Raw genomic sequence first — 19,216 nt, forward strand, 5'->3', positions numbered from 1 at the left:
GGACCTCACCAGGAGCCCCTGGGGCCAGCGCCAAGGCTTCCCTGGGCTTCCCCAGTGACCTTTGTGCTTTGTGCAGAAGCATTCGGCAGTGGGGTGAGGGAGGGCTGGATGCGCCCGGAGAGCATCTCTGGCACCTCTTCAGGGCCCCCCCACTTGCCTGCCCAAGTCCCACCTCAAAGCAGAGGCTGAGGACTGGTCGCTACAGTTCAGAGGCAGAGGAGCAGGGAGGCAGGCGTGGGGGACTATCCTGTGTCTTCTTGATAACAAGACGTTTGGTCAAGGAACGGGCAACTGAAATTAAACCCTTTTGCTTTAATACAGCACATCGAGAGAGAGAGAGAGAGAGAGAGAGAGAGAGAGAGAGAGCACTTTTTAATGAACCCAACAGACTCCTTGGTTACCTCTGGACAGACATGGCTTGTAGCTATGGCACTGATCAGTTTGTTTGTGGATTTATAAAACTTGCTGTCACTCTTTTCATACAGCAAAATATATATTAAATATTAAAATTAAAAATATATTAAACAGCAGGCAATCTTTCTGGGACCACGCTGCCCTTCTAAATGTCTCCTTCCCCCATATGAGACTTCTTTAAATGTGTTTTTTTAATACTATGTTTCACTCTTTGGATTGCAAGCATGAACGCAAAAGGGTTTTATTTCACTTGTGCTTATTATTTGATCAACCCTCTTGGTATCAAGTATTCGATTTCTGGGTCGATCTGAACCTGCCGTGCATATGCGGGGGAACGATCGAGTGTCTGGCCTGACTGCGCTTCTCCCCTGCGGGAAGCTCCCTCCCAGCTCCGGGCTTAACGACTAACCACAGAGCTGGAGAAATAGGGACTGTCTTGGGGGGGGGGGGCAGAGGGGACACTGGAGAGTTGTTTGGGGGAAACCAGAGAGAATCAAGTGGACTTTGGGTCTCTGGACAGGCAATGAACGATCAGGAGATTAACTGAACAGTAAATGACCTGGGAGGGAACTGAATGTGTTTGGGGGGGGGAGGAGATAAGTGAAGAGGAAATTATTTTGGGAGCCTTAGGCAATGCCTGTTGTGTGCAACATCAAAGGCCTTGGGCAAGCCAGATTTCTCCATGGAGCCCAACACTGGCCATCCCATGCCTCTGGGAAGCTTACATGTGGGGCACAGAAGACAACTGCTGTTTGTCTCTTTTGCAAAGGTATACTGCCTCTGAACATGAAGGCTCCCACTTTTGCCCAGGGAGGCTTCTTCCCTGGGCAAAGCAGCCACAAGGCACAGGAGGTGGGTGGAGCCCAGGGAAAGGAAGGGGGTCCAGAGGGGCTGCCACCAAGCCTCACCTCGCCTCTCTCAAGGCATCTGCCAGCTGGCCTTACTCACCAGTGCCAGGAGGCTCTCAGCACCCTCTCACACGGGGCCCCAGCAGTGCCAGCACCTGCGTTCTGCTGGCTCCTAGACCCGCTGGGCAAGCAGAGGCAGGGGGCCAGAATCCTGGGAGAGAGCCGGAGGGAATGTCCGTTGGCGACTGTTGGAGCACAGGGAAGCAGGGGGGCAGACCCAGAGCACACCAGTGGCGGAAAGGGCTGCACAGCTAAAGCCACTGGCGGGAAACTCACTGTGGCTGGGAGTGGATTCATTTCCGTTCTGCCGGATTTACAGATCAAGTTGATTGGTTAAATCATGACACTGGGAAATACATTTCAGTCCCTGGACGGACTGACCTTCTCTGCCTCTCCTTGGCCACAGGCAAAAGAGTGCTGTGTGCCCCCGCAGGCCTGGCAATGGCAGCCCCCTGGTCACAGGAGGCTTTTCCCGACACACCACGCCCATCCCCTTTCCCACCAGTGGAGGGAAAAGTCCTCCCTTCCGCCCTGCCCCGCTGCCGGCCAACATCTTCTGCCGGCCACCTCTGGCTCTGCTGCCAAGCCGCTGCCCTGTTGCCAGGCCTGCTGCTTCCCCCTGGCTTCAGAGGGCTCAGCCAGCACCACCTTTCATGGGTCGGGCACACGCTCTGCCCCCTTGCACAATGTGGGAGAGGCAGGCAAGCATATGGCGCCAAGGGGAGGCGGCAGTGCTTTTGCTGCCCATTTGTCTTCTGGGCAGCAGAGGGAGAAGGTGGGTGGGTGGGCATGCCGGAAGTGGAAGGGAGGAGAGAGCTCGGCGCAGCAGGGAGCCGGTGGCCAAAGCAGCCCCTTGCCAGAAGGGCACTTCCTGGGCACTCTCTCTGCCCGCACGGTTTCGGGCTTCTTTCAGGGTCATTCGCACTTCGTTTTATTCCATATGCGTTTAATCTGTGATTTGTAAGCTGCCTTGCGGAGCAAGGAAAAGCAGGATATAAATATTTTAATAAATAACAATGTTCAGTTCCGTTGTTCCAGTCGCGCATAAGGGAAGTGCAGTCACCACTTGGAATGAACAGGGCAACACACGTGTGTTTTCCATGCGTGTATGGAGCCTCGGAATTTGGAGGGAACACATTCACATGTGCCAAAATGTACACTCATGGCAAATATCTGCACTGGCCCATACACACAAAGAAGCGGCCATGTGTGTAAGGAGGGCTGCGTGGCTGGAGGGCCAGAATCAAACGGCTGAAAAGGCTCACGCCCGTCTTGAGAGCAGCCCAGGTTGCCTGTGGGAGCCAGGCTGTTCCCCAGACAGGGCGACTGGTCACTGGCGGCTCAGGTCTGTCGGAGAGTTGCAGCTCATGCGAAGTACGCCCAGATACACAACAACCCGTCTGCTGGCGATCTGCTGCCCTGCTGCCTCTGGCTCAGCCCCACTGAACCCCTCTGAGATCTCCTGGACTGTGGCAAACTGTAGTCTCTGTTGCCAATACGCAGGGATTCCTATGCTGCTGTAACAGCACAGGGGCCATTATCTTAAGCCAGAAGAGCCACACGCGGCACCCTTCAGCCCTGGAAGAAGAGCACGGCTGCTGCTCCACGCGTGCCACTTTCTGAACCAACTGAGAGCCCCACAGGGAAGCAAATCTGTAACTGCACTTCAGCCCCTGGCGCTTCACGAGGCCGGTGGGACCTCGGCCCCGTCAGCCGCCTCTGGTTCCAACGGGAGAAGCAGAGGCAGGCTTTGCTACTTGCGCTGTACCTGTGGATCGTGAGGCCTGTGGTTCACTTCAAGGCCATGGTGGCACCCATCGCGCCACAGAAACGGGTCCGGACTGAGGCCCAGAGGCCCAGCTCAGCTGCCAGACTAGGAGGGCAACTGAGTGCCGGACTGGCGGGCCTGGGCCTGGAAAGGCAGGAGCACAACGCTGACTTGAGCTTGAGTTTATTGGACTTATAGCCCACCTGCCCTGCAAGCGGGCTCACAGCAGGCCGCAACACAAGTCTATAGCACAAGAAACAAATAAAAGCTTAAAAACATACAATAAATATAGGTAGAATATAAGTAGTTACAAGATCCAGAGGAGTGAGCCGTGTTAGTCTGTAATAGCAAAATCGAAAAGAGTCCAGTAGCACCTTTAAGACTAACCAATTTTACTGTAGCACAAGCGACATCTGATGAAGAGAGCTGTGGTTCTCGAAAGCTTATGCTGCAGTAAAGTTGGTTGGTCTTAAAGGTGCTGCTGGACTCTTTTCGATTCAGCAGTTACCAGAGCACAGTTTAAAGTCAAGCCCTCCCCAGAGACGTGCCATTCACAGCTCCTCAGGCGGTATATTCACCCGTCCCGCTGTGGGGTGGGGTGCAGCACAGCAGGCCACCCAGATCAACCGGCAAAGCAGGGCAGGCCAAAAAAAAGGCCCCGGCAGGAAGGCCGGCGGGACAGTTTGCCTACGCCTCAACCACAACCACATCTCCATCTCACAGGCCCGGTGGAACCGCAGCCAGTCCTGCAGGGCCCAAGCCTCAACGGAGAGAGCGCTCCACCGGGCCAGTGCCAGGGCCAAAAGGGCTTCCTCAAGAAGGAGCAACAGAGTGCGCCGCCCCATTGCTCCAACACAAGACGCTTGTGCTGGGGCCAGAGTAAAAGCAGACTGGCCTTGGAGCCAGCTGTAGCCCCCAAGCCTCATTTCAATGGGGGGGGATCCAGCCGTGGTACATGAGAAGATCAAGAGAAGAGTGACTTTGAGCATGCACAGAGTGCATCTCCTCATCACCATTAGGACTCCCCCCCCTGCACTGCACCTCTGTTTAGAAGCTGAAGTGATTTTGTACGAACCCTTTCGGAACAGTAGGAGAAGGGGGCCGGAGTGAGAGTGGGGCCGGCTGTCCCCACCCTTCCCTGCGCCTCTTGGGTTGCACTGTACTGACCCTCACACCTTCGGAGCAGGGAGACCCACGCCTTGTCAGGCCCCCCGAAACCATCAAGAAAGGTGCATTTGAACTTCCCCAGATCTCGCACCGAGAGGCCAGCTCAGCTGGCAGAATTCAGCACGGCCACATTCAGCAACGGGACCCCGTCTGGAACGGGGCACCAGCCGTGCTCTGCCGCACGGCCTCTTCCCAAGGTCATGTGCACAATCAGCAAGCGTGTCGGTGCGTGGGGGAGGGGGGGTCAAAATGGGAGCTTGCGACACTCCTCCCACGCACCCCTGCAGACAGAGGGAGAATCATAGAACCAGACGATCCTAGAAACATAGGGCTGGAAGGACACCAAAGGTCATCCAGTCCAACCTCCTGCAGAATGCAGGAAATTCATAGCCACCTCCCCCCTCAGCCCCCCAGGGACCCCTGCCCTCCGCCCAGAGGAAAGGAAAAGCCTCCAGGATCCCTGGCCAATCCGGCCTGGAGGAAAACTCCTTCCTGACCCCAAAGAGAGCCCTCCTCCAGCTCCCAGAGCCACAAAGAGGCTTCACATCAGAGCAAGAAGACTGACCCCAGACCTACGACAGCCGTCTGAGCTGAGCTGAGCAGACCCTGCAACTTCCCTGCCTCTTGCTTCGCCTCCTCCTCGTCCGGCCCAGCCCTCCCTTCTGCTGGCCCAGCGCCAGAAGGCAAGGCAGCCAAGGTCACTGGACCGGCAGGCAGCAAAGGAGCAGCAGGCCTCTCCAGCGGCCTCCGGAGCAAGGCAGGAGGGGCCACAGCCAGTACCCCCCCCCAGCTAGTTCTGGGTTCCTAGGGGAAGCCGCAGCCTGGCCCCTTCTTTGGCGCCATCCACATTTAGCATTCCCTGGAGAAGCAGGCAAATGCTGCCCCCGGAAGTGGGAAAGGATCCCAGTGTGTAGTGGGACCAAACCCCCTTGCTCTGTGCTTCCCTACACCTTGCACAGGCTGTCCCTGGGACAGAGAGCTCTCCATGACGATCCAGGACACCATGAAAACACCAAAACGGGCAACGGGCACAAAATCCTACATCCCGGGAAAGCTGTGTTTCATATTTAAAGAAGCAGGCGTCTCGAGCCCTTCAAACGAGGCATTTTAATTATTTATTTACTTAGAGCATTTCAAGGCCACCTTTCCACCCAAACAGGGTCCCCACGGAGCCCCCTCCCCACCACCACAGTGGACTAAAGAAGGCAGCCGGGAAAAGCCTCCCTCCGGCGTGTTGCTTGCTTTCCCTAGCAGTGACTGACACCCACTTGCAGGACAGGGTATTCTGGAAAGAAGCGCAGAGTCCAGCCGGGCACCTCGAAGGCTCGCGACATTTATCTCAGCAGAAGTTTTTGTGAGTGCACCAGACGCAGGTCTGCCTTCTCCAGTGTGCATCTGATGGTGAACTGACTCACCAAAGGCGCTGCTGGAATAAACACCATTGACAGTCTGGAAGATGTCGCTGGATTCCGGCTTGGTTTTACTATTCCGGGCTAACATGGTTTCCCACTTGGAGGTATTGTCAGTAGCCAGAGGGCCTCTGGATCTTCAAGATTCAAGTCCAGTAGCACCATCAAGATTAGAGAAGAAATTAGCATCTGAACTGAGAAAAGAAACCTGTGTTGCACTGTTGTACCTTTGAAATCAACTGCACAAAAAAATCTTGTACAGGTACAAACTGATATGATCTTTCTTACCAAATGCAGAAGGCTGAATATTATACCGAAGGGACTGAGAATTTTTAAAAATCCCCTCCAAACTACTTATCCTACAAACGACGAGGAAAGTGTGTGCCGTGCTTTCTCCAAGGAACTGCTTACGAGTGTGACCAGTGTCTTGTACTGCAAGCAGAACAGATCGTTCAAAGCCTCTTTGACCTCGGTTTTTGCAAAAGAAGGTAAGCCATATACGACTCACAACTCATCTCCCCAAAGAAGCCAAAGAACCGAGGACGTGTCCAACCTGCCGTACTGCAGGCCATAACAACAACTTCTCATCTAGCAATACTGTCAGCCTTTTGCAAAACCCTCTTGGCCTTGCAGAGGCACCTGTCCTTTTGTGAGGACCGTCCTTCGGCCCCACACAGATGAAACAATTCTGTAGTCACTTGGAGGCCTCTTTTCACTATCAGCAGCTGGAGGAACACTTGCATCAAGCCTCAGAACAGAACACAGAAGGACAGGCAGCATCTTCACGACACAATAATTCAAAATCTACTGCTGAACAACACGTTGACAACCAATTGCCGCCCACTCGAGGCTACTGGAAAAAAGACTCTACGTGGCCCCCTGGGTTGTAACGCTACACTCACTGGATCTATACGTAGAATGCTTTCACTGCTGAACCCAAACGGACGTGATTTAGGAAACATCGTCTCTCACAACACAATCATATCCACGCCAAAAGAAATTACCATGAGCAGCCTCAGAAACAATCCAGACATCCTAATTAAAGAAGCCGACAAAGGAGGAACTCTCGTCCCCGAAAGGCAGCTCTCCCACACTGCTTTCTACAAGCAACTATCCTCGGCACCCACTCCAGAATACCCAAAAGAACTAAACAGGATGATTTCGGAATTACTCACACGCATGCAGGGACAAATCTATACGGACACACCTCAGGAGGAACCTTGACCAGGCACTTCCGATCTTCTGCCCCAAACATAAGCGCAGCAGTCCTGGGCATTCTCTTGTCTCAGGCACAGGCAACCATCAGTGCTGCCCAGGTCCGAATACCTGGACTCTGTTCTCGGGTCCTATGCCATCCACGCCCCCTTTTATGTGCACAACACCACAGACTTTCCAAGAAAAAAAACATTTGTTAATAATCTTCCAGGTAACACTACTTTGCCCACCATGGACACTGGGTCTCTCTGTACACCAACATTCCCACAAACATGGACCACAACCGTCAGCGACATCACCTCGGACAACTCCACAGCTGACCTCACTACCAGGTTCTGCCAGTTTTATGTATTGTCGAAGGCTTTCACGGCCGGAGAACGATGGTTGTTGTGGGTTTTCCGGGCTGTATTGCCGTGGTCTTGGCATTGTAGTTCCTGACGTTTCGCCAGCAGCTGTGGCTGGCATCTTCAGAGGTGTAGCACCAAAAGACAGAGATCTCTCAGTGTCTCTCCTTGTGCTGAGAGATCTCTGTCTTTTGGTGCTACACCTCTGAAGATGCCAGCCACAGCTGCTGGCGAAACGTCAGGAACTACAACGCCGAGACCACGGCAATACAGCCCGGAAAACCCACAACAACCATCGTTCTGCCAGTTTGTCCTCACCCACAAGCATTCCAGCTTTAATAATAACTTATTCCTTCAGGTCAACAGCACAGCCGTGGGCACCTGCGTGGCACCGCAATGGGCCAACCGTTTCCTGGCTGACTTGGAACAGCACTTCCTCTTCTCCCACTCATTACGACCTCTTTTATAGTTGAGACATATCGGTGACATTTTTATCATCTCGACACCTGGGGAAGAAGCGCTGGAGGCATTTCCCCAGGCCTTCAGCAACTTCCACCCCATCATCAATCTGACTGGGAATCAGTCCCCACAGGACGGACATTTTCTAAACACCTCTCTACAAACATGAAAGCCACCGTATACCAGAAACCTACCGATTGCCAAACGTATCGACACGCCTCCAGTCACCACCGTAAACCCACCAAACGATTCATCGTCTATAGCCAAGCTCTGTGCTGCAGCTGCACCTGTTCCAGTCCCTCAGACAGAAATTCTTACCTGCAGGATCTTAACAGGCATTTCCCCCCCCCCTGATGCAGTAAGGAAACAGATCGAGAACTCCAGAAACATATCAAAGGACAGTCTGCTCCAAGGCAGGCCCAGATGAAGCAACACCCGAACGCCACTGGCGGTCGCACACAGCTCTCAGCTCAAGCCAGCTGAACCCATCTTGCACGGCCTGCAACCTATGGAGGACAACGCTGGGCCGCTCTCTCACGGGCGCTGGGAGGCAAAGCTTTTCTTGCCCAGGGGCAGCCCCCCAACCATGAACAGCTCCTCACTCACAATCATGCACTTCCTAACATGGACACGCACTCTGGAACCGGGGCCTGCAGCGGCCAAGATGCCAACTTTGTCCCCATATTCCCCCTAATGGCACAACCACTGGGCCTAGCGAGACCAGCCACGCCATCTCAGGCTCAGTCGCTTGCCCATCTTCCAATGTTATGCGCGCCATCAAGTGCCAACCACGCCCTTCGTCTCTCTGCACCGGACAAACAGGTCAGTCTCTACGCAAAAGAGTAACTGCATATAAATTGGACATTAGAAATCATAACAAAAACCAGTGGGAGAACATTTTAATCTTCCAGGACATTCCATTGCTGACCTAAGAGTGGCAGTCCTAGGACAGAGAAACTTAAAGGCAAAATTACAACATGAGATTCCTGAAACGGCGTTCATTCAGAATTCAGACTGCGCACCGCCCCCCCCCCCCCAGGGGCTGAATAGGGACCATAGGGTTCTTCTCTCAGCACAGATGCTAATTTTGGGCATTTCTTCCCCTGCTGTAATCCAGCTAATTTCGTTTCATGCTATACCTCCACATCCTCTCTTACTTCTTTGCAATACCCCTCCCACCTCCTGACTGGCATAAAAAGGCACAGAGATCTCCATTCCTACTTGTATCTGATGAAGGGAGCTTGGCTCTTGCAGGCTCATTCCCTGGAAATCTGGTTGGTCTAGAAGATGCTCCAGGATCTTGCTCTGCATCTTGTAAGCCATTCTCACCCCTCGGAGAGGCCGGAAGGAGGTCTGAGCCCCACCCCCGCACTGCAATTGCTGGCCGATGCTGTTCTGGAGCCCACCTGGCAGAAATGCCGCTGCCCAGGGCCCAGCCCTGTCCTGCCCCGCCACGCTGCTGAGGCCTCCCAAGGCCTCCTTTATCCCAGGCCTTGGCTCAGAGCTCTCCCCAGGGCTGGGGGGCTGTAACAAGATGCTAGGGCAGGCGTGTGCTCTGTTGCAAGGGCAGCCGCTGGCTCGCGACTGATCGGCAGGAGTCCAAGCCAGGGTGGCTGCAGGCTCCAGCCCAGCTTCCCCGGCCCACACTCACCTTGCGCCCTCCTCTTGCCCACGCCGAGTCCAAAGAGAGGCATCTTGGAGGCTTCTCTCAGCAGGCCCCTGCAGCGTTCCTGGAGACCAGAGGGAGAGAGGGGGGGGGGTTGTGACGAGAGGGGCATCTGCAGGTACAAGATGCGAAGCCCACACCCTGAGGAAGCAGACACGGTTCATGTGGCAGCTACGATTACACGGCAGCCGTATCACTCCGCTCCCTCGGCACGCAGGCAGGAAGCTGGAGGCCGGAGCCCAGGTTGGGGCCCGTCTGCTCCTGCCCAGGGGCTGTGGCAAGGACTGGGAAGACGGGAGAGGAGACGGCAAGTGCCGGGAGACCTCCTCCCTTGCGGGCACGTGCCACCAAACCAGCACAAGGGCTGTGGAGGTATCACTGAGATGGGGGGGGAGACCAAGACACAAGTTCTGCCCCTCCCTGGCATGACTCAGAATCAAGCCCTGCAGGAGACGGGGGGGGAAGGGGGGGACTAGCAGCCCAGTGAAGAGATGAGAAGCCAGAGAACTTGGCCCGGCCTCTGGGGCTCCTCCAGAGTAGAACAGCGGGGGCAGCAGCGTTGTCTGGGGTGGGAACTGTGCTGCTCCCAGCAAACCTCCTTTGAAAGGAGCAGAAGTTGGCCTCCATCAGCAACAGGGGCCCAGCATCACCCCTCTAAAGGCGGGTGGGGTCTGGAAGGGCTCCGTCCTCCTTCAGTGATCCCCCTTCTCCTCCCTTCCTCTGCCTCTGTCTTGCCTGAGGACAGCAGAGGTGGGAAGGGCCCAAAGGCCGGCCCCCATCTCCCCCTGCCCCACAATGCTGCCTGCAAAACAAGCGGCTCTTAGCCTGGCCCTGCCACCCTTCTCCTCCGAGCAGCACCCAGCACGATGCTGTTAGGCAGCAACCAACAGCAGCAGCTGCAATGGCAGAAGCCCCCTCCACCTCTGGCCCCTTCTCCTCCCAGCCTCTCCCATCCCCCACTCTGGACGGCGGCCGCAGGTTCCTCAAGGCCTGCCCGTGGCTTCTGCATTTCCTTACAATGTGCTAATAATCATGATGGAACCCGCAGGGATGCCTCCAGCTGAGGCGGCCAGAAAAAAGGTTTAATAAGAACATTTTAAATCCACAGGGACTGATGAATGCCTAGCATGGGGGGGGGGGGCAGAGGAGAAACTGGGAAGCCAGGGAAATCAAGAGATCTTTGCAATTACACCATGAAACCCACAGAGAGGTGCCTGGCCTGACAAAGAAGAGTGTGTGTACGGCTAGAGAAGACAAGCGTTATCTGAAAGGACAGGCAAATCTGAACAAATAAGAGGCCTGGGATGGCCTTCCATGGGGGATAAAACACAGGCACTCTGGTGGTGTAGAGAAATCACCAAGAGGTGGTCAACAGGCTTATGGATGGTCCAGCATCCAGGCGTCAACATCACTGCTGTACCTCCATTTGAGGGCATTCCACAGAAATGGTGGACCACAAACGGGATATGCCACACGAGAAGATTTGGAGCTATTCCATGTTTGCAGAAACACGGCAGCTCCGTGGCACCGCATCTGGGTTTCTCCACTTCTCTTAATCGTGAGGAGGGCACGCCACAGGAACATGAGTGAAGTCTGGGGAGAATGTAGACACACACCCACACCCACACCCACACCAGGTATGCTCTCCCGCAGCAGTCCAGGTGCTGCTGCAACTGCAGAAGTTTCCCATTGCTCTCTTTGCACAATTCAAGGTGTTGGTTGTGCCAAGGAAACCTTTTGCATTTGGGCAGAACAAAGAAAAGCACCACCGCTTGTTCCATGTCAGGTCTTAACTTTACACAAATCTGGCTTGTTGAATGTATACAAATAGTTTACATGTTACCAGTGGTAAATAAAGAGATGTTTTAACCTGCAGTTGGGAACAGGGAAGGACAGAAGTTCCCACAAGCGGCAGGGAAGAATGAGCAACGGAACTGGGTGCAAACCACGAAGAAGGGGTTCCAGCACTGGCTGGTAGGGACAGGCTGGCCTTGAGCAGGAAGGCAAAGGGGCACAGGGGAAGAGCCGAGAAGCTTCACAGCCAGCAGTACCATGGAGAGCAGGCAGGCGGGGGGGGGGCACTCCCAGGCAAGCTACACAAGTGATCCGCGCTGTGTAGGTGACCCCCGACATCATGTTTTGTTTCACAGACCCACTATTCCGGAAGCTGCAAACTCAGGCCAGCCTGGGGGGAGGGGGGAGGGAGCAGCTCAGCTGGACGGGGAGCCTGGTTTTTGCGACTGTGTGTTATGTGCCATCGAGTCGCTTCCAGCTTAAGGCACCCTTACGAACTAATGACCTCCAAACGCCCGTCTCACTCAGATCTTGCAAAGTGGAGGACGCGGCTTCCTTTATTGAGTCAGGCCCTCCTCTTCCTCTTTCCCTCCCCTCTTCCACTTTCCCTAGTATCCTCTTTCCCCCCTGAGTCTTGTCTTCTCATGATCTCATTTCAGCTTCTAGGGAGAATTCAGGCCTGATTTGTGTCTTTTTGGCACTCCACGGAATCCATAAAACTCTCCTCCAAGCCCACGTTTCAAGTGAAGCAACTTTCTTCATTTTGTGACTCAAGATCTGGGTTTATAACATTTTAAACTGCACAGGACAAAGGGCTCCTGGGTTTTTGGGTTGGCTGGTTTTTCATTTTTGCTGAAATGTTTTGATGAGCAGTTTACCAGTTTGCGGTCGGAGACCACTTCCCCTTTATTGGGGAGGGCGGGGGCTGCGCCTGCCTGCCTGCCGAGCTGCAAGAATGGACTCGAACAGGCGAGGCATTGGCCTGCGAGCCCCGAGGGCTGTCGCTCGAGGGCGGCGCGGCTCCCCTGGGCCCGAAGAAGAGAGGGGCACGCAACAGGGCCGCGGAGGCTCTCCCGGGGCTGCCCAGGCCGTGCCCACCTCCCAGGGCGTCAGCGGCAAGCCCGGACGGAGCCAAAGACACAGCCCGCCAGCAGCAGCAGCAGCGGCCGGGCGGGGGGCGGGGGCGGCCGGCCAGGCGCTCCCCGCAGCGGGCCCCAGCCCAGCCCAGGCCCCCGCAGCTGCCCACGCCCCGCTCCCGCCCCTCTTGCCGAAGCCGCGCCGGGGAGCCCGGAGGGAGGCTCGGCCGCGCAAGCCCAGCGGCGCCCGCCTGGCAGCGGAGCTCGGAGGCCAAGCGGCGGGGCCGCCCCGTCCCCGTCCCCAGCGCGGAAGGGCTGCCCGGAGCATCGCCGCCGCCGCTCGGCCCCCCGCCCGGGCGCCTCCCCAGGGCGAGGCGCAGCGCAGGGGCCGAGGAAGCTGCCAACCTCCAGGCGCGGCCGGGAGCTCTCCCGGGATTCCAGCGGATCGCCAGAGATCACTTGCCATAAGGAAGGGGCTGCGTGGCGGGCGGGCGCTACGGCGCTGGGACAGCTTCGTCCTCCCCTTCGGACACAACGGGCCCTGCGGGAGGCAACCCCGCCCTCCCCGGGCTGCACCCCACCCAAATCTCTAGGAATTTCCCGACCCGGAGATGGCAACCCTCTAGCGACCAGCCGTGGCCGCGCGCGGGGAGGGCTCCGGGCGCTTGGAGGCGCAGAAAGTCCTCCTCCGCAGCGGCACCGTCTGGGCCCCCGGCCGGCCGGCCGGCCAGCCGCACGGCCCGTCCTGCCTCCTTTCCGAGCCGGGCTCTGCCCAGCCCCGGGGGCGCCGCGGCGCCGCAGCAAGCCCAGCAAGGGCGCGGCGCTTCCCCAAAGAGCCCCGGGCTCAGCCCGGCCCGGCCCCCCGCACCGGCCGAAGGTCCCGCGGGGCCCCGAGCCGGCCAGGCGGCGGCCGCGCAGCCTCTTACCCTCGACGGCTTCGGCCCGTCCCAGCGGCGAGGCGCCGGCGCGCTCCCTCCATCGCGGCCCCTTCGCAGCCCTGCCCGGCGCGGCCCCCTCTGGCCCTGCGGGGCGGAGGCGGGAGAGCGGAGCAGGAAGGCCCAGGGACAGCCCGCCGGCCGGGAAAGCGGAACCGGCCCTGCCCAGCGCAGCCCCGGGCCCAGCCGAGGCCCCAGGCGCCCGCCGCGCCCAGCCACTCGCCGCCCCGGGGCTGCCTCCGCCGCGCCGCCCGCCTTGGGCCTGGCCCCGGGCCAGGCGCGCCCACCGCTCGGTCCCTGTTTCCTGTAGATAGGACAGGCCTGCGGGAAAGGGCCGCGCTTCCCAGAAGCGCAGGGAAGGAAGGGAGGCCGCCAAGGGAGCGGCCGAGGCAGGGCGGCGAAGCGCCTGGGCGAGCCAGCCTGGCACCGCGCCCTCCCAGCCCCCTGCCCGGCCAAATGCCCGCCTGTTGGGGGCCAAGGCAGACCTGCCCCAGAACCTGGCAGGCAGACCCAGCCGCCCTGGAGGGGCTCCTCATCCGGCACCCGGACCCAGAGGCCTTCCGGCTCTGGCAAGGACCGTCAGTGGCACCCACAGGGCTGAGGGGCACAGAAAGGCTGCCAAGCAGGCCAGATGCCCAGCAAGTGCCCCCTTACAAGGGAGGGGACGCTACTGGGGACCAGTCCGGCTCTCTCTCTCTCAACCCACCTCCTATGGTTGTTGGGAGGGGAAAGCGTGGCTACCATCCTGCACTCCTGGAAGGATCCAGCCATGCTAGACAGACAGACAGACCATCATGGTTTCGCCTGCTCTGCTTGTCTCACTTTGCCAGAACAAAGAGCAAGATGCATGCGCCAATACTTGCCCATATATTCCTAGAATCAGGAGAATGGAAGGCCCCCTTGGGCCAGAAGCTTAGAGTCCAACTCATAGCCGGGAAAGCCCAAGGGGAGTGTCACCTGACCACCACCCCCCTCAGCCCCTGCATCTCACACGGGAGACCGAACTGGCAGGGGCTGATGCAGAATGCCGAGGGGGCTGTCCTTTGGAAGAGGGCCCCCAGCTCCCTACGCTAGTAGCCTGGGCCCAAGGAGAGGGAAGCCACCAGGCGGCAACGGAAGGACCCAGCGGGCTCAGGAAAAGCGTGGCAGGCTCAAGGAGCCCAAGGAGGAGAGGCTGGAAGTGGTGGCAGGAGTGGCAGAAAGCTCAAGGGTCGCTGGGGCAAAGGTGAGCCGTTGGCACCGAAGGGAGGGGGCTGTAAGGGCCAAGGAGGAACGACACCTGTGGGGGAAGCGCAGCCTGGAGCTGCCTCCACTCCTGCGCAGCTGCATGAAAACCCCTCCCAGCCTCCCATCAGTGGCTGGCCTGGCACACAATTGCCGGGCTCCGCCAGGACTGCCCGGCCTGCCCCTTTCTCCCGCTCTGCTCCTAAGGATTCTCCAGGCAGCTTTGAATCGGCAAGGCACTGTGCTTTGTGCGCGCACATGGCGGCTTCACCACATCTGCTTGCTAACACCAGAGGAAGAGGCCAGGCCAGGCTGCTCGCTGGTCTGCCCCCCCCCTCAAGGCCCGGTGCTCTGTCCGGCATTATCCTGGCAGGCTGCTCAAGGTTGCTTCCAAGGGTTGGGGGGCTCAGGGAGGTGCTTGGAAAAGCAGGGCTGGGTCTGCCTGGGGAACTGCTGGGCCTGGCGGCTCCGGGCAGCTTGGGACGGCCTGATCCAAACAGAACAATGGCTGTGCTGCAGGTGACCGGCAAAGGGTGGCGACACCTTGAGGGGGCAATGTGAACATCAGTTTTGTGTGCACACGCACGCACACACACACACACACACCCGTGTGCTGTCGGTCACTCCCTCTAATGTGGAGGTTGTTGGGTCAGCCTGGCTGGCCCCCTCTCCAGGGCCTTCGCACCGTGGCTGAGAGCGCCTCCGTTCCTGGGGAAACCAGGGAAGCAAGGCAAAAGGGGGGGGGGAGATTTTGCTAAATCAGAGCCTTAGAACAGCCGCCTCTGTCTCTTTCTTCTTCTTTTCTCCCACTGTGCCAAGCTGCAGCAGCACCCCTGGTTCGTGCCTCCAAGCACCGTTGCTGGTTATCCTCAGCGGAATCTCGCCAGAGAAAGATCATTACCGCTCATCAAGTCCGAGAGACGAGGAAGTCTGTAAGTGGAGGAGACGGCAGCAGCAGAGCGTGTTCAAGCCGCCTGGAGATTAAAGCGCTCCTTGGAAGCGACACGTTGTGCCAGGACCCCTGTGGGCAACGCGCGTGGGCAGCGGCTCCACACAGCCTCACGCCTCTGCTCAGCCCCCTCCACACTTCCTGGGGCGATGCAGAAATCACCCTGGCTTCTGTCCCCTCATGAGCTCTGGGCACAGAGCGCGTCCAGAGTTGGCAGATGAACAAGTCATGCCCACTTTCTGTGGGGGAAAAATAGCTGCCAAACACTGCTGTGGCCACAGCTGAGCATCTGGCCAAGGGCTTCTCCTGGGCACGAGGGCCAGGGCCAGGCAGGAGGAGGCCTTTAAAACGGGAGGCTTCCCAGCAGTTCGGGGGAAAGACTGAGGATTGAGCAACGGACCTCAGAGCTCTCCAGATTACAGCGGGTGTGAGATTCCCAGTTCCCTTGAGAGACACGGCGGCCTGAAGATGACCCCAGACGCTCGGCATCAGTGGGGGAAGGCTGAAGCCCCCTGGGATCCCGTTTCGATTGCATAAACACTCCTGCACCGATCCACTTCCCCTGAGTGACTCACTTCCAGGCCACAGCAGTCGCTGCTCTTTTCTTAACCATGCTTGGCTACATCTGAGCAGATCCAGTGCTCAGGGCTGCCTCCCCTCCCGGTTTAGACTCCCCAATATCATTGCCCCGTCCAGATGGAGAGTGCGGAGCCAGGAGTTTCTCTTTCCTTCAAGTAGCAGCTGCTGGGCGGAGAATGAGGCCCCTGGCCTGGCCACATGCAGGGAAGCTGCCGCTCTGACGTCTTACCTGGGCTGCCCTGGGCCACATACTCCGCGGATCGTGTGCAAGAGCACTCGGACCCTGTTATGACAACTCTCTCCCTGGGAGCAGTATAACAACAACAACTGTGCTTATCTGCTGCTCTTCTAGACAGATTAGTGACCCACTAAGAGCTGTGAAGAAAGCCCCACAATCCAGCTGGGGAGCTGACCCAAGGCCGCCTGCAGAGCTCATCGCAGTGGTGGGATTCGAACCAGCAGCCCAACCACTTAACCACTATGCTACAGTAGTAACTCCTGCAGGACCCAGAAACCTGCCCCCTGCCCTCAAGAGCAGTGGGAGAGCCCCAAGAAGCTGTTCTTTACCCTCTCTCACACACCCTTCCTCCTTGGCAGCCAGTGTGGCACAGTGGTTAGGATGCAGGGCTAGGCTCGAAGAGACCCAGGTTCGAATCCCCATGCTGCCCTGGGAGCTTGCTGGGTGGCCTTCGGCCATCACACACATTTGGCCTAACCTACCTCACAAGGTTGCTGTGAGAATAAAACGAAGGACGGGGGACAGTGCAACCTGCTTTGGGTCTCTGAAATAAACAAACAAGCCCTTCTTCTGAGGTGCTCAAAGCGGCCGTTGTGACCCTGTGTCATCAGAGACCCCTTTCCCGTACTATTCACTGCCAGAGAGAAAGGGGCCCAGGCCCTGTCCAGGCCTGACCCTGGCTTCACAGCAGTGCGGAGCCATGGAAGAGCCAAGCAGAAAACTTCCTCAAGCCAGTGGCAGTGAAGGGCCATCTGTTGCCAGAGCCAAGGCATGGGGCCAGCCTGCACTGGCTGGAGAAGCCACAGTTGTGTTTTTTTCTGGGACAGCACGAGAAAAGCAGACAAGCTGCGAGCATAACCTGGCACTGGCCAGCTCCCCGCCCATTCCATGGCTTCTCTGGACAGCCTCACAGTGCAGTTTGAGAAAGGCGCTGGCTTTGGCTGTTGCACAGGCAATTCTATCGATCCCTGAGACTTGTGCATGCCTCAGGATGCTGGCAAAATCCACCCCCCCCCAGCCCCCAGCCCCACTGAGCTTGCAGAAATTGAGCCCCGTGGTCTTCAGCTTGCCGTCTCCCGTGGGCAGCGGCCTTTTCCATTGGGCAGAATAAATACCGCCACGGAAACTTGGCGAACGGGAGGAGGGTTCAGGGGATCTTAGCCAGTTATGCAACCCAGCTGCATGTATTCTTCCCTGAATCTCAGCCAGAAGGCATGTTATAAATAAATACATAAAATCAATCAATAAAATGTTCTCAAATGGAAAGTGGCACTTCATGTTGTAACTTGCTTGGATGGACTGCATTCCAGGGAAGAGCTGTATGGATACCGCCCCCGCCCCCCCAACCCAGCCCCAAAGGCCCTCTCTCCACTGCTGACCTCACGTCTGTCCGGACAGAGAGACTGGACACGGAAAGGGGAGTGGGAGGTGTCGGCGTCCGCACGGTGACAAACTGCTCTTTCTTCATTTCATGACTCGAGAGGACTAGGGAACCACCCTCCACCGCCTCGCTTTTCCTGCTGGGAGATGCCGCCCCTGCGCTCATCCTTCCCACCCTCTTTCCTCTACCTGGGAGGGGAGGGGAGCAGGGCCAAGGTTTTGTTTGCGCCCAGATCCAGCCCCGTTTCCACTGCCATGCCAGAGCTGCCCCTTGAATATGGCAAGAACGAGGAGGCAAAGGGGGGCTTTGATCCCTTCAGAGGGTAAGAGCCCACTTCCTCCCTGACACACAAGCCAGGGATGGAGGAAGAGCCTCAAAATCCCAAGGGGGGTTCCGCAGCCCTGAAGCTGACCACGGGCCCACTGCAGCCCCCACGTACCTGTCTGCTTGCAGAACCTCCTGTATCATGCAGACTTGCTCATGCCGTTCACTTCCCGGGTGCCACGTACGATCGGTCGTGACTCTTCAAAACCAGTCAGGTGTCCACAGCCCTGAAAGGCCACCACTCAGTATCCCTCCATTAATCCACCGAGGCCCAGAAGCAAGCAGCAAGCTGCCCACAGAGTGCCAGGAAGGCGGCAGCTGGGCACAGGAGCTGCAGGCCAGAGCCACTCACAGAAAGCCACACAGAGAAAGGCCAAGTTCCTGCGTTTGGGGGTGGGACATGGCACCAGGTAGTACTGAGCAAATAAAAGCAGTTGATCGTTGGACTTGCTGATTGCCACCTGCAGCGCAGCCAACGGAGGCAGCCCCACGTGGCCAGGCCCCGCCCAGTCCACAGGAGAACCCACGGGAGAGACCGACCAAAGCTCTTGCAAGCCTCGAGGCGTGGCCTGGTGCGAGGAGGGGGTGCTCAAGAGCATTGTGGAGGGTGCCTGAGCACCTGCCTCTCTCCCCCTTTTCTTCTCCTGCAGGCTGAGTGGGGCCCATCCAGGACAAAGCCTCCCCTATGCTCCAACACGTGTACAAACACTCCCTTGACACGGCAGGAGAACTGGCCCCTGGTGGCACGCCAAGCGGGGCCTCTGTTCCACAGCCACAGCAAAACATCCCCCCCCCCCCGAAGTTTAGGAAAGATCTTTTAATATGGGCTGGAATTTCATGTATTGGGAATTTAAACGTGTGACGCCTTAGCACTTACTCGGTCTTAAATCAGAGTTTCTTTAAGCATAACAGCATTTTTAATTTGCAACCCACCCTGAGTCCTATGAATGAGGCAGCCAGAGACAGCAGAAACCTGGGCAGGGAAGCCCCCCTCCCCAAGAATTTCATAGTCACACGAGACCCCAGCAGAGGATTCATGGGGAGGGGTGGTGGTGGCAGGCAACAAGGAAGGAATCTATCGATTAATGTACATTCTGCTTTGCCCTGAAGTTAAAGGGTCAGCTTTCAGACAAAAAGAACAATTAAAATAATGATTAAAAATACCACAAAACATAATCCATATAACCAGCAACATTCAATGTACCAGTACAGGTTCAGCGGTGGGGGGTGGGGGAGAGAAACTTTGAACTTTGCCCAGCACCAAGGACAGAAAGATGAGGTGAGATCTTTGGGAAGAAGTTCTGTGGCCACCAGAGAGCAGCCTTTATTTTGGGTAGCAATTCATCTCACCTCCAAAGGTGTGTGG

At 57.3% G+C, this 19,216-nt stretch overlaps 1 protein-coding gene across 5 annotated transcripts in view; it reads right to left on the reverse strand.

Annotated features, from left to right (window-relative positions):
* The window catches only part of LOC129334755 (phospholipid-transporting ATPase ID-like), an 89,905-nt gene extending 71,694 nt beyond the window's left edge, over window positions 1–18,211 (reverse strand). The window contains exons 1-2 of one of the 5 annotated variants that reach the window (XM_054987041.1): window positions 17,966–18,211; window positions 9,336–9,414 (exon numbers count right to left, since the gene is read on the reverse strand). In XM_054987041.1, the coding sequence (XP_054843016.1) occupies window positions 9,336–9,378 (43 nt within the window). In that variant the 5' untranslated portion in view covers window positions 9,379–9,414; window positions 17,966–18,211. Of the gene's footprint in view, window positions 1–9,335; window positions 9,415–13,146; window positions 13,226–17,524; window positions 17,604–17,965 lie in introns of those variants that run through there. The other 4 variants (XM_054987044.1, XM_054987042.1, XM_054987046.1 and 1 more) reach the window with 4 other exon arrangements.
* Window positions 18,212–19,216: the final 1,005 nt, after the last annotated feature.

Source organism: Eublepharis macularius, chromosome 8 (assembly GCF_028583425.1).
Source record: "Eublepharis macularius isolate TG4126 chromosome 8, MPM_Emac_v1.0, whole genome shotgun sequence".
Classification (NCBI taxonomy): Eukaryota; Metazoa; Chordata; class Lepidosauria; order Squamata; family Eublepharidae; genus Eublepharis; species Eublepharis macularius.